General features: G+C 39.5%; 2 protein-coding genes across 2 annotated transcripts; both read right to left on the bottom strand.

Annotated features, from left to right (window-relative positions):
* Nucleotides 1-853: 853 nt before the first annotated feature.
* On the bottom strand, nt 854-9218 carry LOC117474717 (transcription factor AP-4-like). The gene is made up of 7 exons (XM_034120704.1): nt 8877-9218; nt 6707-6872; nt 6460-6558; nt 5715-5876; nt 4574-4720; nt 4232-4399; nt 854-3650 (listed from the first exon to the last, which is right to left on the bottom strand). Exons 1-7 carry the CDS (start codon nt 8963-8965, stop codon nt 3495-3497), a joined length of 987 nt encoding a protein of 328 aa, XP_033976595.1. The 5' UTR covers nt 8966-9218; the 3' UTR covers nt 854-3494.
* Nucleotides 9219-10649: 1431 nt separating this feature from the next.
* Nucleotides 10650-15986, bottom strand: mvb12a (multivesicular body subunit 12A). The gene is made up of 10 exons (XM_034120829.1): nt 15868-15986; nt 14376-14465; nt 13447-13530; nt 13224-13323; nt 12776-12905; nt 12451-12591; nt 12050-12159; nt 11897-11955; nt 11694-11759; nt 10650-11600 (listed from the first exon to the last, which is right to left on the bottom strand). Exons 2-10 carry the CDS (start codon nt 14463-14465, stop codon nt 11514-11516), a joined length of 867 nt encoding a protein of 288 aa, XP_033976720.1. The 5' UTR covers nt 15868-15986; the 3' UTR covers nt 10650-11513.
* Nucleotides 15987-19132: the final 3146 nt, after the last annotated feature.

The raw sequence follows: 19132 nt of genomic DNA, 5'->3' as shown, positions 1-19132 counted from the left end.
TTTTAATCTGTGTTTGGTGGCATGATCATTATTATTTAGAGCAGGGGTGTCCAAACTATGGCCCGGGGGCCAAATGCGGCCCACGGACCATTTTGAATCGGCCCTCAGCAAATTCAAAAAGTATAATGGAATATGGCCCACAAATGAAACTTGTGCTCGTCTTATATTGTACTTCTTAAATATGTGTTAATATTTTAACATGATCCGTGTATCCATCATTTCCTGGTCTTCTCTAAAGAAGAGGGACCAATTAAAACGTTGTCATTTTGCCGTTGTTCAGCATCGAAACATTCATTAGCTAACAATGACATTACTGTTCTATTAATATAAAGGGAGGTCAGTTACTCTTTAAAACAGTTGGTAGTTATGGGTGCTTTTTACTTAAGTACATTTCAAAGCCCATACTTTTTTACTTTTACTTGAGTAAAGAAGTTTAGTCAGTACTTCTACTTTTACCAGAGTATTTTTAAACACGATTATCTGTACTTCTACTTGAGTAAAGGATGTGTGTACTTTTGCCATCTCTGCTTATGTATACAGATTTTAGCTTCTAATTGTCGATAGCATCCAATATTGAATTCATTGCTTTCTACACCAATGCTCAGTAACACAAAGGTATGCTTTTTCTTTGGTTTATGAACATTTCTCAGAGCAGAAGATCTCTAGTAATTGTTTGTATACTAAAAGGAGATTAATATGAGGCCTGTGTGCCAGCTGTGTTTATCACAAATGTGAACTCCAGGCTGCAGACTTCTTTCTGCTGCTGCCAAGTGACTCGCTCAATGTGCCCCCTAGTGGATATAGGAGGTTTATACCATTCAGGATTGAAGTAAAGCAGAGGAAGCAAAAAGGGTGTAATAAAAAAAGTACAAATTTATTTTTTTTCAACTTTACAAAGGCCTGTTTACCCAAGTTTTTTTTATAAACAAAATAGAACAGCTTCTCATCGACCTGGACTGATGGGAAAAGTAAAAATCACAAAAATATAAAAAATGCTTGTCACCAAAAATGTAAAACTGGACAAGAAAGACAAAAAATAGACAGAAAAGCAGAGCACAATAAACAGCTGCCGAGTTGAGTCACAGCATGGAGTTTACAAAGAAATAAAAAATAAGTCTTCCTCATCATTGATTCAGGCAGTACAGAACAGCAAGTGCTTCATATCAAATATCTCAAATTCCACCAAAAGACAGCAGTGCTGCAACACAATGTACAGGAACATTTGGGGTAAGTGTTCAGCTGAACAATCACAAACCTCAGATTAAAATCAGCCTGTGGCTTAACATTAACCAGCAAAACACCAGACCCTTAAACTAAGTTTCACAAACAAAGCATGAGAATATCCCACCATGTTTGGCATGAGAAATACCAGCTACTCTAACCAGAAACAAAACTGATGTAAGTTAATAGTGTCCCCAAATCTATCAAGTCAACAGACAGTTTCACAATGAATTGATCAGTCATGTGTTCATGAAAGAAAAGGAAACGTGTAAAAAAGAAAAGAAAAGTAAGCCTGCTTTAGACAAGAGAAAACAGCAATTAGTAACATGCATTCAATTGGCAACAGAACATATAAGAGATCAAAAGACGGATGCAAATCCAAATAAAAAGGAATGTTTACAGCATCAAGTCAGCGTATCAAATCGAGTATGACAGGAGGGAGGTTCCAAGCAGGGATTTCCAGTCAAATTCCAGAGAAATATAAGCAACGTAACATGAGGCGGACAGACCTGGTGCATTTTAGAGAGAGAGGAGAGATCTGAAAATCTATTCAGTGCTTTTTTAGAGTTTTGCACTTTTTGTGGCTTCTGGAAACATCACTATCAGTTTGCTTAGTTTTCAAACTACCCAGGCTGATCCTAAAGCTTTTTGGGTTAGAGTTCATTAAGATGTGACCTGCCTATTTTTGAAGCTATTTTCCATTTATGTTATCAAAGATCACAATGAAATCACATACAAATCTGCCGTCTCCCCCCTGCACCACAACTCAACAAGCTATTCCAAGATGTGGAAATGACGCATATCATTTTCTGGTAAAAATTCACACACTTAATAAACGTTATTCTCTTGTGAAGTTAGATGGCGAAAAGCACCTTGCGAGTAGTGACTACATTCTTTGATACAAGCATGTCCCGTTTCATACATACTGTATACTGTAGGTGTAATGTACACACCTATCAACGGTGCATAGATAACTTCACCTCACGTATTAATGACACCAACAAACATACTGAAGATGGAATTGCATAAATACCAAAACACTAGTGCATAGTCACTGAAAGCATCAAACCAAGACTAGACAATAGACTGGAAGTCTTTGGAGGAAAACCGGAAGCCTTCATGCAAACAGAGCATGAGAATCAATTCAATCTGTTTCAGATTTCAGCCAAATTATCAAATGGTGAATTTCATAAGAATCAGTCAATGTGTGAATTACTTTTCCGGCTATGAACCAACATTTGGTTCGTTTTTTTTTTTTTAATTCATTTATTATATTAGGGGTGCAACAACCACCACCAGTATAAGAAAAAAATAATGGGGCCGGCTTTAGTGGATTTAATTTTAAATCTCATTTAAAATTAGACTCTTAGAATTCATCTGAGGCATCCGGTTTTCTGTGAAAGCCCGACAAGCCTCCGACTTTGTGTTGTTAATCTCAATAAAACAAAGTGTTCACTTTCGACATTCAGTAACCCTGACAGAAAAATAAAAAAAGGTTAACAAAAACATGTTTAAACATAAAAAACTAAAGGACGATATAAATTGTTCAACAGCTTATTTTAAGGGCTTATTTAGATATCAAAAACACAACCTTTTTCAAGTAAATTCAGACATAATTCCATTCCACATATATCCTCAAATTAACTTTAACTTTGAATTAGAACTTTTAATTTAGAAATGCCTTCTGTTGTAGTTTTAAGTTGGGTTTTGTGGCCGCTGGCGCTAGAATATATCCTAGCAAACCAGGAAACATAGAAAAAAACGAACTAATTAAGACTGGGAAAGAAATACCTGCAACTCCATATCCCTTTTAAGAATCAAGAGCTGCTTTCTTCTGTGTTGTTACATTCAAATCTCCACCCTGCAAGCTCCGTCAATTTGTAGCAGAGATAATACTGTGCCAGAGGCAACAGTTAATTTTGATGCTGCGCCTGCATGGAGCGCACATTAGCGCACGTGAAGGACGGACTGATGCTGGTAGCTTTTTACACGAGGAGACGTTTTCAAGTAGCCACAGACCGGCTCTGACATTGAAAACCCGCCTTTTAGAAATCCCACAGGACCACCTCTACACGCTGACCACCCTAAGTATTCAATCTTCTTCTTTTTTTTTTACAGTACAAGACTGACACAGAGCTTAACCACTGGATTTAGGAGTTTGGATAATGCCAAAGAAAGATTTTTTTTTTTTTTAAAGTAGTCGAGCTCCTGGAGGGAATCTTACAGTGAGTAGGTATTTTTAAGTGTTTGTGTGGGAGAGTTCATGGGGTGGATCAGTTCATTGAGCAGTCCTCGCCCTCCGTGTCCGTGTCTGTGTCCGAGCAGGCGGTGTCCATGGCGATGTGGGCGGGGCTAACGATGACAGCTCGTCTCTGCTCCTCCTCCGCGCTCGCTCTCCTTTCCTGAGCGCGCTCAATGTGCTGGATAGCCTGAAGAAGAGGGAAGAAATATTCAGTCTCTGTCTCGTTACTGAGAATAGAGTCTTATCTTAGTGTTTTTTATTACCAACAGTAAAGAAAAAAACTGTTGCAACATGTGATAATAAAGAATGTTTGAATGGATTGGTAACAGAGCTTTCTTTGTTAAAAAATTAATTACAGATGCAATATTTGTATTTTTTCCCCTTCAGCGTAATGTCCTGAGAGAATTTGAGTTCTCTCTATTAAACAGCTACGCGTTGAATATGTCCTTGGCTTTTATTGTGAAAGGTAAAGAACGGCAGGTAAGAATCAGTTTTGCGCTGCCTTTGTGATGATTCAAGGAAGTTATAACCTCAAAGCCTTTATGTTGTCCAAACTTAAGAATTTCATAACCCCCAGCTACACTACTACCATATGTTGCTTTTTCACTGCTTATTAATGTACTCAAAACAACAGTTGGAAGAAATGTATTATGAACAATGAAGAGGGCCCTGGTGTGCAAAGGCCTTTGGGGTGAACACAATAACATTCACTATAAACTGTTAACTTAAGAGTATGACAAATGTAAACAAAGTGAAACACACTCCTACCTGCACAATAGTGTCCAGGTTCTGTCTGGACGTAGACACAGTGCTGGGGTGGACTGACGGGCTCATGGTCACCACGGTGACATGATGGGGTTGCTGGGTTAGTGTTGGGGCCGGGACGATGACCGTGGGGTGGTGGGTCGGGGCGGGGGGAGTGGGAGGAGCCAGCACCTGGAGGACGGACAGAAAATGAACAAAATGTTACTACATCTGAGACGGTCACTGTTGAGCTCTGCATGACGTAGTTTAAAACACTCTCACTCCAGCAGTTTGTGAATTGCAAAGTGGATGCCAGTGTGTGTGTGTGTGTGTGTGTGTGTGTGTGTGTGTGTGTGTGTCTCTGACCTGTGGACTGTGTGGTCGTCTGTCGGCTGCGTGGATCTGCTGCAGCCTGAGCAGCGTCTGGGTCTGGATGAGCGCCTGCTCCTCCTCCACCTGCTGAGTGATCACCTTCAGACGGTCCGGCAGCAGCTGTGTGTTCAGAGCGCGCACCTGCACACACACGTTAATTATATTAACAACAAGAAATTATAGCAACAAATTATATCTATCATTTACACTAAAAACCCTTTAACTAACAGACCAATACAATACAGTTGAATAATAACATTATATATGGTAACAACAAAAGTAGAACAGTAGACGTCTTTTTTCTTTTTTGTGGAAAAATATGTTATGCAATACTTTGGCATTGTGCGATATTGTTATAACCCTAACACGTATCATAAAAGTCATTCATCAAATATACTGGATTCCCCAGATGTAATGAAACTCTTTGGAAATATCTCAACCCTGCACCCCCCCTACTGTTTGCTTTCCTCTCTCGCTGCCCATTCGTTTCTGTTTGTCTTCCCCACCTGTCCCCATTGTATCAACCTGCTGTTCAGGTAGATCCAGGATGTGAGCTGTCTACACCTCCAGCCACCTTTCTGTTAAAGTAGCTGATAATCATGTCAAGGACCCAGATACTGATGATACTTGTGAAACGGAAATATTGGTCCGTGTGCGTTGATAGTTAATGTTCACTGTGACAGGATATTGTAAAGCCTGGAGATGTGACCTCACTCGTAGTAGAAAGAGAACCCATGTCAAGGTAGCAATATTGGTGACATTTTCTAGCATTCACAACTTTTTTTTATCAAGTTTTCTAAAGCAGTTGAAGTTATTATAGTGATGGTAAACAATTGTATTTTGTTGTTGTTGTAAAGCAGATGTATCAATTAGCACAGACACAGCATCAGTCAACTAATGCGGAAATATCCCAAGCATAGAATAGATAAAAGAGTAATAGATTAAAATTAAATGCCTGACGATAAAACACCTTCTGTTGCATTCCTGAAGTACATTTTCAGGAAAGGTTTTTAAAATACTTTTTGTGGGCTTTTTAGCCTCATTATACAGAATATACCACAAACTTTTTTTTTCTCGAGGTGATTGACAACCAAGTTAAGACCCATTCAAGTCACGTCTGCTCTTTTTGTCTCACCTGCTCCTCCAGCTGCATGCGAGCCGAGCGCTCCTTGTCCAGTTGCTGCCGCAGCTCTAACATCTCCCTCCTCACCTCCTCCTCCTCCAGCGTGTCTGGAGACCCGATCCCTTCATCTTTCTCCTCGGCTCGCCTCCTCTTGGGCGATGAGCCGCTGAACTCCTGGAGAAGAAATGCAGATATTAAGTTAAATATTTAAGGTATGTTAACGGGGGATGCTTTAAAATCTAATTAACACAGTCAGTCTGTACAGCTTGAGGTGTTTCCACTCTATTTAAAACGACACATGGGGCTTGTGCACAAATGGCCCAAGCAGCCATTTGAGCTAATGGGCTGTTGGGCAAGAAAAACAAACTGACAGGGGACCCAACAGCAGGGTAAACAAAACAAACAGGTCAACACACATGTTGTTAGTACTTTTTCCTTTGCCCACTTTTCCAAGCTGTGCAAATATGGAACACCAAGTTATATTAATGTGCAGAAGACGCATTTTTTTAAAGAAAAGTCTTTAGCTCCATGTATCTTTAACTTCATTGTTAGGCTGTAATTCTTGTGAACGAGTATACTACCAGACAACAATAATAGAACTAAAGGTCAAATTAAAAGTGATGAAAGCTCAAGGTGTTAATATAATTTAAAAGGGAAACGTAAGGCAAACTGAAAGATAGCAAACCAGTTTGAGATGGTTGAGTGTTAGAAGTAATGTCAAGTATAAAATATGTATAACAAGGGAACAAGATGTTACCTGGATGTAGCGTTTGAGCTGGTTGTTCTGAGCCAGGAGCGTGGTCTTTTCCTGCTCCAAGGCAAAGATGTAGTCTGAAGTCTGCTGCAGGATGGCCGCCTGAAAAAAAGTAAACATGAGAACAGTGCATGGGCAACGCTGAAATGTCAGAGATGTTCTCCTCTGTAAAGCAGTAAAAAAACTGGCCCCAATCATTTAGAGCTTGATCGTGCTGTGTCATGAGCTACTGTTTGTGCGGTGTCTGCACCTTGCTAAGTTTCTCTCCGTCTGTGTGGGGCAGGAGTGTTTTGAGGGACTGGAAGCCAGCGTTGATGCTCTGCATGCGCCGGCGTTCGTTGCTGTTGGCGATCTCACGGCGGATTCTTCTCTCCTGGTCCTGAGCCGTCTCCGGACTGAGGGGGATGTTGGCAAGGCTGAGGTAGCAGGGTCAAAGAGAGAGACGATCATTAGTCTGTCCATTCGGGCTTTGTGCCCAATGAGCAAGGTCTAAAACTTAATGGCTTTTATTGTCTACCACTGTGGCACTGGCAGGCAGTATTTCTTTATTCAAAAACGTTTGAACTCTGTTGTCAGCCCTTCTCGGACACACATTTGATCATTCTTATTCAGTTTTAGGAGAGTTTTAAGACATGTGCACATCAACTGTTCTTGGTCATATAAACAGAAATCAACAATATAATCAGCAATCAGCCGATCTCTGACTCCGTAAACCTTTAACCTTGAGCCATAACTAGGCTTTATTCTCAACCTCACCACATTCCTCAGTCGAACTGACTAGAGATCTTTGAGTTTGGCTGAACTCGGTGCCCCCTCACCCCACGAGGTTGGGTGTTATGGTAGTAAAACCTTCTCGGTCTTGTTTACTCAGGGGGAGAACTACGCCAACCATTAGGTCTAAAAATGATCATGGTGCCAAGAAAACAGCAAGAACCCAAAGAACCATATCTGAGATGTTTACAAAAATAAAAGAGGTCAGACAGAGGACAAAGGCGCACATGGCCATATTTCTACAAACGATTATTGGTGATGTGCAACCCTCTCTAATGTTCAGATCCAAACCTAAAAAGGTGTTGTTTATTTTGAAAGACCCAAGTTAAAACTTCTCATTATGAAGGTAGCAGACTGATAAACATTATCAATATTCAAGGCTTAATTTGGTCTATTGGGATTAAAGTGTTTATCTCTCTTAAATTATGTATTGTCTTTAAGAAAATATATTGAGGTCCACTGGCACTTCCAAATATAACAATGTGCAAAGTGTGATGAAACTGAAAACTTCCGAATAAAAGCAGTCAGGTGTAAAGGTCAAAGCCAGATTGCAGTACATTATTACCAACTAAAATATATAAATGTGCTTATACTCATTTCCATTAGTAAGGCTTCCTTGGCGCACATATTTACTCCTGTCTGTTGACACGCATCTGTCAGATCTCCGCCCAGAAAAACAACAACATGTTTACAACACATTTTTTAACGTTAACAGTTAAAATCAGCTGGTCTCAGCTGTAGGTGCCAGGGAGCTGCGGACCACCAACATGGCCGCCGGAGGGCGCGTCTGGCAGTCTGGAGGCAGCCGCCTGAAATGTGACTCCTCCAGCAGCAGCAGCAGCAGCAGCTGCAGGCCCCCTGGCATCATGGAGAACAATGCTTTGTACCGTTAGCACAAAGCTAGCAGCTACTCTCCACTCTGCAGCTGAAGGATGCAGATGTTTAGTGGCAGTAACACTTAAAAGAAGCCATGTCTCGGCTAAACAAGCTACAACATATGATACAAATGAGAAAAACGAGTGCGTTGTGATTGAAAACGAGTGCGTTGTGATTGCTAACTAGCTAGCCAAGCTAAGCTAATTTTAGCTCACGACACAACGATGGCTGCTGCGCGGAGCATTATTCAACTACGCACATATCAAAGTCGAACCGCACACACCTGCAATAATAACAACTACCAATGCATTTGACATATAATAAATACGGTGATAATCGTAAGGGGTTTGGGGAACTTTGTCATTAAAACGTGTGTTTTGGTGTATAGCAGCGAAGCGGCGGGGAACACGTAAACTACCACGTGGTTCGTGTTCAACTGGAAGCAAATGTATCGATTTCATGTCGTTGATTTACATATTTCTGAGCTGAACGATCAGAAACATATCCTTTATGTTATGACATGTTATTATTCCGGCCAATGTAATAACATCAGTTTAAAAAATCCGAAATATCCTCTCCAACAACAACAGCAGCTGGCCAGCGAGCTGCTAGTTTCTATAACCATGCTCCTGCTGGCAAGACATCGCAGCGAGGCTAACAGCTAGCATGCTAACTGGAGTCAGGCTGCATCACGCACGCATACACCACAGCGACACGAGGGAGGATTTGTGCAAGCAGCGCCGTATCAACAAAAAAAATATTTAGCTACACACCTGCAGAGACCGCCAATTACATCCTTCTCCGTCTTCTTGAAGTGCTGTAAGGACGGGATCTTGTCGGTCGGCATCATGAAGTATTCCATGCTTTCAAAGCCTCCTTCTCTACTCCGTGTTTTCTGTTTTTTCTTCTTCCTCCACTGCTGTCCTGGTTAAAATATTAGGATGTACGTTCTTAGCACAAAGCTCTCTCTGAACTCCTCAATGGCGCATATCTAAAATACCGCTTCAAAATCTTCCAATCTGAAGAATACACTTAGAAAAATAAAAAGTAAGTTCAAGCTGTGTTGCTTCCCACAGCTGATGGGGTTCCCTCCAATGTGTGTGTGTGGCTTCTTGCCTCCGCCTACTACGTGTGTCTGTGTGTTAGTCTGATGCCTCCGCCTACTACGTGTGTGTGTGTGTGTGTGCAGCTGATCTGTGTGAGGCGGGAAACAGCTGGTTGGAATCAGAGCCCGTTTTCCGGAAAGCAGAACAAACAGAGCAGAAAGACAGCGTGGATGTACAAAGAGAGGCACTGTGTGGCTGCAGTGCTTCAAATCAAACACATCAGACAGAGAAGGAAAGCTGGCAGTGATCAAATAATAATAACATCTGTGTAATAGCAAATTTAGAACTAGATTAGAACTAACAAACAGATTTGAAATGAGCCCTTCTGTCACATTCTGTCTTTATATTTGTAATGGTTCTTTGTCATTTAAACTAGGAAGTGTTACAGTTGTTTTACAAAATGTAAAACACAATATGTTTAAAGCATCAAGACATCAGCCAATTAAACAACTTTCTGTAACAAAGATAATAATACCGTTTTATAATATAATAATATAATCCTAGGCAAAGTGTCAAAATGGTCAAAAAGCTTGTGTTAAATTACTAATCACATACATATTACACAGTCTATGATTTAAACACACATTAGAGAAATATTATGCAAAACTAATTTGTGGATATAGCACATGTCATGTAAGTAATTTCTTGTTTATTTTATTATTACATATGTAATCCCTTTGATTATTTGAGAGCAATAATTGCAGGCACCACTTTAAAATTAGGTAATTTGTGATACATGTGTCATTTTAAAGAAAACATTTAAATTGATTGATTAATTCTTTACTAAAAAACTATGAAAGATTCCAGCTGACAGGTTACATAACTGTTCACTGTGCAGGGAGACCGATGTAAAAGGTTATGTATACATACCATATCCAGCATAGTACAGCAGGGGGCAGTAATGCATTATAACTGCTGCTGGGTGGGAAGCAGAATGATGCATTTACATGTAAAGTCTCTAAAAAGCAGTGAACATGTAAAACTGCGTTCTGAATAGATACAAAAATAACCCCAGGATATAATAAAATGGTACATTTTGGATATAATGAAAACAATTAAGAAAATGAATCAGGAGTTGACAATACAAATCTAAATGTTCAGATGTTAACCCTTAATTGCCAAGTTAAAAATAGCAAACCAAATTAAATGTTTAATGAAGAGACTCAACCAATTTAATATGAATCAAATGTGTGTGTGTAATCTGCAAGACAAGATTTGTCACGGATTTAAAACCCCAGGAATGGCTCCAAAGCAGGCTATGAATGAACCACCATCTCATAGCATGTGGTAATGTGCATATGGTAGCAGTAACTTTACTGTATTTACCCACCTTATCATTTCAAACACTATTTCAAATCGATTCAAATGTTTAAAGTCTTAAATTCCCCTAAATGCAGAGTGGTTTGTTGTTAACTGTATATTTAAAAAATACAAACAACATTTGACTTTTTGATGTTTCTTACGTTTTTATTATTTACCATGCAATCTTGCTATACAGACCATAAAAAAACAAAACTTTATATATTGTACAATTAAAAGATAAATATTTGGTCTTCGTTCCACCTAATAGATACAACAAAAAAAAACATTTTCAAACCTATCTTGTTTAAATATGACTAACACAAAGCTAAATATACAACCTTCCTCCATGAACCCTAAAATAGGATATATTATTTTGCAGGGGGAATAAAACAAACGTGTAGTTGAAGGCTACTCTTCATACACTTAATCCTACATTAAGATATTGTAGTGTCTAGTGAGTTCAGTTAAACGTCTCCAGCAAAATGCTTCCATCATTGCTCAACACAGCTCTGCTTAAAAAAACCTCTTAATGGCCCAAATGGATACGGATGAGTAGCATTGAAGGAGATTAGACACATCTGCAATGGCAAGTGCGTGTTTTTGACAACTACTCATTTTGAAATTGAGCATATAAAGTCGGACTGCAGATTAGTAGGCCCAAAACAGTAGATGTATACATTACATATTTAACACTTTAACAGTGTAAAGCCATTTCAAGACAAACATCTGTACAAGTATAGATCCATTCAGAAAAGCTTGGAATTCTTGAAGATGGTAATGGGGTAAACACTTTACATGATAGGAAATAAAAAGGAATGCAAAGTCAGACAAGCTCTCCGGAGCATGATCGTCAGTCTCATGTATACAATCCTTTAGACAATCTGATAATTGACCGTTATGATAAATAATGTAGCTGGATGTTGCATGTCACACTGGACACGTTTGGACAGAGCAAAAATATGTCGTCTGATATTTTTGATTTGTCAAAGCTTAAACTGAGTATCACTGAGCTGATGGGACGCCTTCTGCTGGCACTGATGGTCGGATCCTCTTGGCAGCAGATTCCTCCACTGCAAAAGTGTAGTTATACTGTAAAAAATAAAAAGGGAGTATGTATTTGAGGGGAAAATGCCATGTTGTTAATGTAAGCGTTACAGAAATTGAGCATCAATGTGACCCTACCTCGTTTTTAATGTCTTGGAGAGACTTTATACGAATGTTGTTCAAATGGGAATTCAGTTGAAGTGCCTGAGAGAGATATATTTCAAAGTTAAGGATATGTGTTTAAATCAAATGCTTGAGGTAAAAAGAAAAAACAAGAGATAATGTGAGGCAGAAAACAGCTGTAAATGACATCCATTTGTTGTTGAAAAAGTCAGACATACCGTGCTGTTTGCCTGGATATCAAACTTTGGGTGAAGGCTAAAGGGAACTCCATCTAGAGCTGCAGAGAGTGGAGATGGGGAACAGTTAGGTGTAAGGTTGCCTGCAGTGAGGAATGGGAAGGCGTTTACTGTGATTTAGTAGAGCTTGAGTACCTGTGAGTCCCGGGATGCTGCCGTCAGCAGATTTGTCCCCAGTATCTTTGTTGTGGAGGCTGTGGCGTCTCTGACTCAATTTGTTATTCGGCAGTGGAGGAGGAGGGTTGCTGTGCAGAAAGATAAATAGGTGTTCATGTCAATAGTAAAATATTTATACAAACTGTAGAGCAGCCTGCAGAAAATGTTCTTATGAAGAGAAGTCAAATGTGTATGTTTATCTCATTGTCTTCAAAGTAAAAAAACTGTTTTCCAGTCATTATTGTCATTTTAATGGCTGTATTAAAAAAACATGTGCACCAGAAAAGCCAAGATTTCCCCAAATAAACAATGAAAAATAAAAAGAATTACCAAAATATTGATTATTTTCTCTATATTAGATATCAAATCAAGAACAGTACCTGGGTCTGAGGGGCAGGGGAGCGACCGGCTGATCAATTGAGAGTTGGCGGAGGTCCAGGCTCACACTGCGGGGCTTAGCTTGGGGCGTGGGGTTGGAGAAATGTCCTTTTCTGCACCACAGCACGTAGCCATGGACATCTCTGGAGAAAAGGCACATGTGACACATAAAAAGCGTTAATACAAATTGAGTCCAATTTGTCTTTAAATGACTCATTTCTGACTACAGACCACCGTCCGCCTCACATCCCAGGTGTACAATCCTAATAGAGGATTTCTAACTGAACAGATAAACATCCAATGTGTGTGTATGTGAATGCTACTAACCCCACATATGTGTAATGCTGCAACATCATTTTGCTTTTGGCGGTCACTTTGATATCCAACACAGCTGTGTCCACACTGCCCACCGGGACCATGCGTACACACACACGCTTCTTCTTCCAAACTGAGGCCTCTGGAAACACACACACAAATAAATACAGAGACTGTCCATCAGACTGTAATGGAAATCAGTAGTGAATAACTAAGACATAGAGAGGCAAACTGTTCTGGAGTTTATTCCGTCAAATAGAAATTTGAACTCGCTAACGGCAAGAATATGTGATTTCTTTTTCATTTCTAAGACAAATCAGAACAGTTGGGAAGAAAAGGAAAACCAGAATTGGTGAAACAAACATTTTCATTGTTTAGAGGGCTGGAAATGAAATGAATTCATTATGAAGGGTCAGAAGTCCCTTACAACAGAACAGAATGTAAGTGTGTATGTACTCACTCGCTTCAAGGTGTTCTGCTATAAAGCAATAACCGTGAGGAATAGAGTCCTTGTCTGAAATAAGCTGAATGTCCGACACTACCATCCCGCCTTTCAAGTCCTAAAGAAAGAGAGGGGGAGGGGGAGGGAGAACTTAGGGTTGTTTGGAAACATGCATGATGTACTGTGGTAATGCAAACACACAAGTGGTTATTAAGTGGGGAAGTGTATCTTTTTATGTTACCTTGCTGTAACAGAGGTAATATCCAGATTTCATCGCAAAGCTGCGTGTAAAGTTTGCTGTTGCGCCGTCTTCTGTGATGCTGATCTGCAGAGGGACAGAGAGATTTGGGAGGAAAATGGGTACCTTTAGATTTTCATACTACATCTGACCCAAGTTTGACTCAGTATTGAGACTTTACCATTCTCATGATTTTTGTACTAAGCAGGCAGTGGAAAAAAAAAATCGGTATTTTGTAAAGTCAACACGATCCACACATAGCTTAAAGGTGGGGTAGGTAAGTTTGAGAAACCGGCTCGAGATCGCTCGAATTTGAAAATGCACAACCGGAGAAAATCTGCCACTTCCTTACAGAGCCCCTCCTCCAACACACACGAACGCGCACATGACCAATGAGGGCACGAGATAAGTTTGTGCACAGATGGAAGGCTGACAGGCAGGTAGGCCATCCAGTTATTTTAGCCGGGCCGGCTAAAATTATTGGTCGTGCTTTTTACAGTACTACGGCTTCCACAGATGACATTTTTTTATGGATTTTTTGTCAAAGCACTTAAGATATTCATTGCTATCGGGATGTTAAGAGCATTCCATGGAATATAACAAAAAGTGTATCTTAAGCCGGTTTCTCAAACTTACCTACTCCACCTTTAAAGTCAACAATATTTCCGTATTCTAACAATATTCGGTAAGTTGGAAAAGATGGCAGTAGAAAACTGCACCGCAGAAAAATGCATCTGTTGTTATTTTAAATGGTGCCTTTTGTGATCAGCTATCAATCTATGAAAATCTCCATATTTGAGAGGCTAAAAACTGCGATTTTCAAATGACATATTACTTCATCAAAACATTGATTATCAAAAAGCTTGTTTTTATGTTGGTTGACTAATTACTAGTCGACCATTTGCTGCAGATCTTATAATAAGTATATATACCAGAGTGAAATATGTGGGGCAGGTGCTGCTGTTGGAGGTCCACGCCACTGCCGTGACCGGCCGGACGGAACCGTGCTCCATAAGAGACATCTGAGGACGAGGGAACGAAAATAAGTACAGAAAACAAGGAAGGCTCGGAAAGAGATGACAACTATATGAGTGCTTTAGTGGTGGAGACTAGCACTTTTAAATCCTGTTAGTCCTCTTATTTGACTGGGACAATAAACATTTCATTTCTACATTACATATGTATTTATTGTCTGTGTGTCAGAATCTGCTTTCTTTGTGATTGCTATTGTGCAACCAAATATTTAGCTCTGTCCATGTGAAAAAGTAAGGCGTCAGGCTCTCAGTCAGGCTAAGAATTCACGTTATTCCCTAAGCTGCATTGTTATGAAACAGACAGATCCTATTCAGCCTGAATAGTTGTGTTATCTCTCCATGTGCAAGGACAGAAAGAAACTATTCACTGCAAGAATGTGTCCCAACTACAGCAGGGAGGAGGCACTTCATCCCCTGCATTTCTCGATTTATAACATTATATTAGATACAAAAAATGTTTTGCCAAACACCCCGATGCTGGGAGAAAGTAAGGGTTCATATGGATGAAATCCTTTTCCAAGTGATATGTTATTTATATTAAAATGATGATACATATCAGGAAACAGGTAAAAGGTTTTTTTTCGTGCAAATAAAGACAATTATTTGAATTTTCTTCTACATTCTGTGGTATTGGTAAATGATGGAGTCTCTTTCAGGTACGTCAAAATATCTGATGGTCTACACACATCTCGCCTAATTTGTCTAATGGTAGCATACATATTATCTTGTTGCATACCCCTAGTAAGAGTACATATTGTTTGTGACTATGAAGTAAAGAGATTGAACCTAAACAAAATATAATATTTTACTTGATTATCAAATGCCTATTAACTGACAATTCTCTTTAGTTTTCACAAGAAACAACTCATGATAAAGCCTAAAATAAGTAGGTAAGAGATGTGCAATTGAAATGAACAAAATGTACAAATACCAATAATAATTCTATCTTTAAAGTGTAAAATGTAAGCGAGGACAGATGTGGGAATGTTTAGTTTTTTTAATAATGCTTCACTTATAAATCATTTCTTACGTAATACTTATTGTGCGAACTCTATTTTGGTATCATGGTGGGAAATCAATACCAAATTTGCTTTGACAGTTTAATTGCTTTACCAGCAACTGGGACATTGACGTTATCACTCCTCTATCTTGCTCTTAGTAATTCAAGTGTATTGTAATAGAGTTTTGGATAGGAAGACGTGAGTTAAACAAAGACAAGACGTTTTTTGAGGCATATTGCAAGTGCTTAGCTTTACATGACAAACCGAGTTTACCTTAAAATAGCAGCGTCTGTTCCATTGACAAAAACTTCGCTGCTTCTCGTTCAAAATTAGCTTATCGCCTTTTGTTTCGGGAGTCTATTAATAAAAACATGAAAATACAAACTTACTCTGTCTTTGTGTCCACTTCTGCCTTTTCGAGGTCAAACGGTTCAGCGGGAAAACAACTTTTGGGTTAAGAGCCTGAATTTCTCGGTCTTCTTCGACAAAGCAGGAAGTAGCGAATCCATTATGACTCCAACTCCCATCAAACCACGGGGCGTGACGTCAGCATTACATGCATACTTGATTCTGAACGCAAGAGGGCACTATTGCATCAGGGTTGTCCAATTATATACCAGGAATTACACATACGTTGTTATTGCTATTTGCGTGAAACCGATATATTTAATATGCTGTAGTTCGGTTTTCGTGTACCCACATGACAAAGAAATAGCTTAACATTTAGCCTATTTTTAGCTTGTTCACACCATGCATCATATTTCAAGGTAAATTTCAGTTGAAATACAACAAAATAAGAGGGTTACATCTCTTTGTTACATGTGTATATATATATATTTTTATGTTTTTTGTTTTATTTATAGGTTAAATTCTGCATCTTTTAGATTTCACCATGTCAGAAAATTGCAAATATGTAAACTAAACTCACCAGGATTTCAACGTCCATTAGAATGCTTTGGAGCGTGTTTTCAAATAAAATCATATTTTTCCTGATTCTAAACACTAAGCTCTGTACCTCAAATATGCATAATGTTTTTTGGTATATAAAGAATAATGTTTTGTATATATTCATTTGACTTTACAGCAATTTCAATCTTACTCTTTCTCATCTCCACACATCATGAAAACGTTGTTAAACAGTTAGTCGTTTTATTGACAAATTACAATGAAAGCTGCATTCATTAAATGATATATGTTGCCTGACCAGTGCAGACCAGATGTTCGGCTGGTCCACGACATTTTGTTTTCACTAAGGAACCAAGAGGAGAGAACTGCAGAGGGGGGCTGCAAGAGGGATCGATTCTCATTTACATGAAAATGAGGGTGAGCAGGGTAGACTGAGGTGGAGGAGAGGAGAGAGTAGGGGGGGCTAGAGAAGCAGGGTGACAGGAGGCGTGTAAAGGGAATGAGAGATAAAGAAGGGATGAATTATAAGGAGCCGTAGGGTTTTAAAAGGGCAATGAGAAGATGTGAGGCAAGACTGGTAATGAAAACTATGCAGCATATTTAAAGGATACTGGGAAACCAAAACCAACAATTGATTTCACTAACAATAGATCTACAGTGTTGGATGTGTAGCCAAAGCCTGATGTGGTTAATTGCTTTTTATAGACGTATCAATGCGCCACAACATTGCAATGGCTGACATTATTTTTTAACATGAACATGGGCACTGTAGAGTATTTTGAATCAATCCTGCATGTACCATCCTGCACCAATAAATACACACGCACCAAAGTGAATGTGTTCAAAATAACTACCCAACAAATGCACTATTCATCTCCAAATAAATAGTTTTTTGCTGCTTTAGGAAACTACTTTGCCCACTTGGCATGGAGCTAAAGGCCACAGAGAAAAAGGGGATGAAAGAAAGCATTATTGGTTTGTTCCAGTTGTATTGGGATGTCAGAATCTCCGAGTTCCCAGTTGGATATTTCCATTGAAACAACTCTGAAGTAAGGTTTTTGTCTAGGAGAGCCTAGAGAACCTGACCAATCTCAACCTCAAAATCTGCACATCAATTAAGTAAAAGCTGTAGTAACATATGACCGTTAGTAGTTACATCTGTAAACATGTCTCTACTGTGTCATACGCACAACATACTGTCTAATGCATTCTTATCATGGAAGTAATCCAGTGACTAACAGAGCTAACAGTATTCTGCCTTGTTACAGGAACAGTCAACCCGATGTGGTGTCTTTCGCAGCTCCAAGTTCCCAAGCTAAATGAGACGCACCATAGCGACCACTGGTGAAACAAAAGGGTGCCCCCATGTTCGAAAAAACGCAGCAAAAAATGCCCTATTGATTCCCCTATAGATACAACATTATAAATTGCCCTAGGATGACCTTTCATTGGAGATAACGTGATGATGTGCCAAATAAGCTGACCTACATAAATGCACACTGCATGGTGCCCCGCTGCATGCAGGTGGTGCCCTATTTTTTTTCAGCCACTGTCCCTCAGACACCCTGAGACCACTACAGAACAACCATGTTGTTTGTTTATATATTTTTGTGGGGACAATAAGAGTAATGTGTCACCAGCCTTTTCCTCAAAGGTGCTGATTTCATGTAAACACACACACACAAAATATTCAGCAGTGGGGTCAAATCCACTTCAAATCCTTGAAAGGGGAAATTATCTGGGATGTTTTTATCTGGTTGGAGTCATCAATGAGCACAAAGAACAATTCCCAAATACCAAGAAAAAACAATCACCCTATTAGCCTTTCTGTATAAATTCCACTATGCAGGCAGTGTGAGGCTCTTTGAGAGCTAGACAGTACAAACAGACACAGGCACTCCTCTTAATCAACCCTAATGTTGTGTGTGTACATGTGTGAAATTGAGAAAAAGACACTCGGTCGGAGCATCCAGAGGTGCTCAGGTCCCTGTTGGCATGGCAACATGCAGAGCAGACCACAGGGGGTGGTTGTGCGGGGGGAGGGCAGGAGCTGGTGGACTGTTCCATCTCTGTGAAAATAGAAATCAGTGTTAATTCAGAGCATTTAGGTTTATTGGCTGATTGGCCAATTAATGAGAATGAGCCAGCTGTAATCAGCTGGGACTGAAACCAAAGGGAAAAGAGGCAAATTGCCAGTGAGTGTGTCTGTGCGTGTCTGAATGCCTGCACACATCTGTGTGTCTGCTTGGTGGGGGGTGCACGCAGCAGCCGGTGTGTGAGTGGTAGTAAATATGAGAGTGATAGACTGAGAGAGAGCTCTGGTACTTCCTACTATGCTGGTGGATTCATTCATCTTTTTCCATCAGTCAGACTCCTGTGTGGAGTGGCAGCAGTAGACACACATGCATTTAGCTCCTGAGAAAACAAACACAATGCAGTCTCAATCGAATAACACTAGGAATAAATGCATAAATTATGTCCCCAACCCCCACCCCCCCTCACACACAGCTTATACTGAGGTTGTTGAAAAGGGGTTCGTGGATGATATTCTTTTTTTTTTTTTTTTTATAATTTAACTTAGCATCTTTTCGGAACATCATTAGATTATAAATAATAATGATATATCCTAATACTATCTGCATTGCACATTTCATACAAGAAATGCAGCAGAACGTGCTTTTATTGAAAATATACATGAAACTGGAATAGAAAGACATAATGTAAAATGGTATAGTATGGTAATCAATC

The sequence above is a fragment of the Trematomus bernacchii genome, unplaced genomic scaffold, assembly GCF_902827165.1.
Source record: "Trematomus bernacchii unplaced genomic scaffold, fTreBer1.1, whole genome shotgun sequence".
NCBI lineage: Eukaryota > Metazoa > Chordata > Actinopteri > Perciformes > Nototheniidae > Trematomus > Trematomus bernacchii.
This window is presented reverse-complemented; position numbering and strand designations above follow the sequence as displayed.

Bases quoted from the DNA above. Each gene is read 5' to 3' on its own strand.
- LOC117474717 (XM_034120704.1), bottom strand. From the start codon at position 8,965: ATGGAATACTTCATGATGCCGACCGACAAGATCCCGTCCTTACAGCAC. The intron at 5,877-6,459 runs GTAACATCTTGT...TTTCTTCTCCAG, and splicing joins AGCTCAAACGCTACATCCAG to GAGTTCAGCGGCTCATCGCC. The intron at 3,651-4,231 runs GTAGGAGTGTGT...CCTCTTCTTCAG, and splicing joins ACCTGGACACTATTGTGCAG to GCTATCCAGCACATTGAGCG.
- mvb12a (XM_034120829.1), bottom strand. From the start codon at position 14,465: ATGTCTCTTATGGAGCACGGTTCCGTCCGGCCGGTCACGGCAGTGGCG. The intron at 13,324-13,446 runs GTAACATAAAAA...CTCTTTCTTTAG, and splicing joins ATTACCTCTGTTACAGCAAG to GACTTGAAAGGCGGGATGGT. The intron at 11,601-11,693 runs GTAGGGTCACAT...TATTTTTTACAG, and splicing joins TCCAAGACATTAAAAACGAG to TATAACTACACTTTTGCAGT.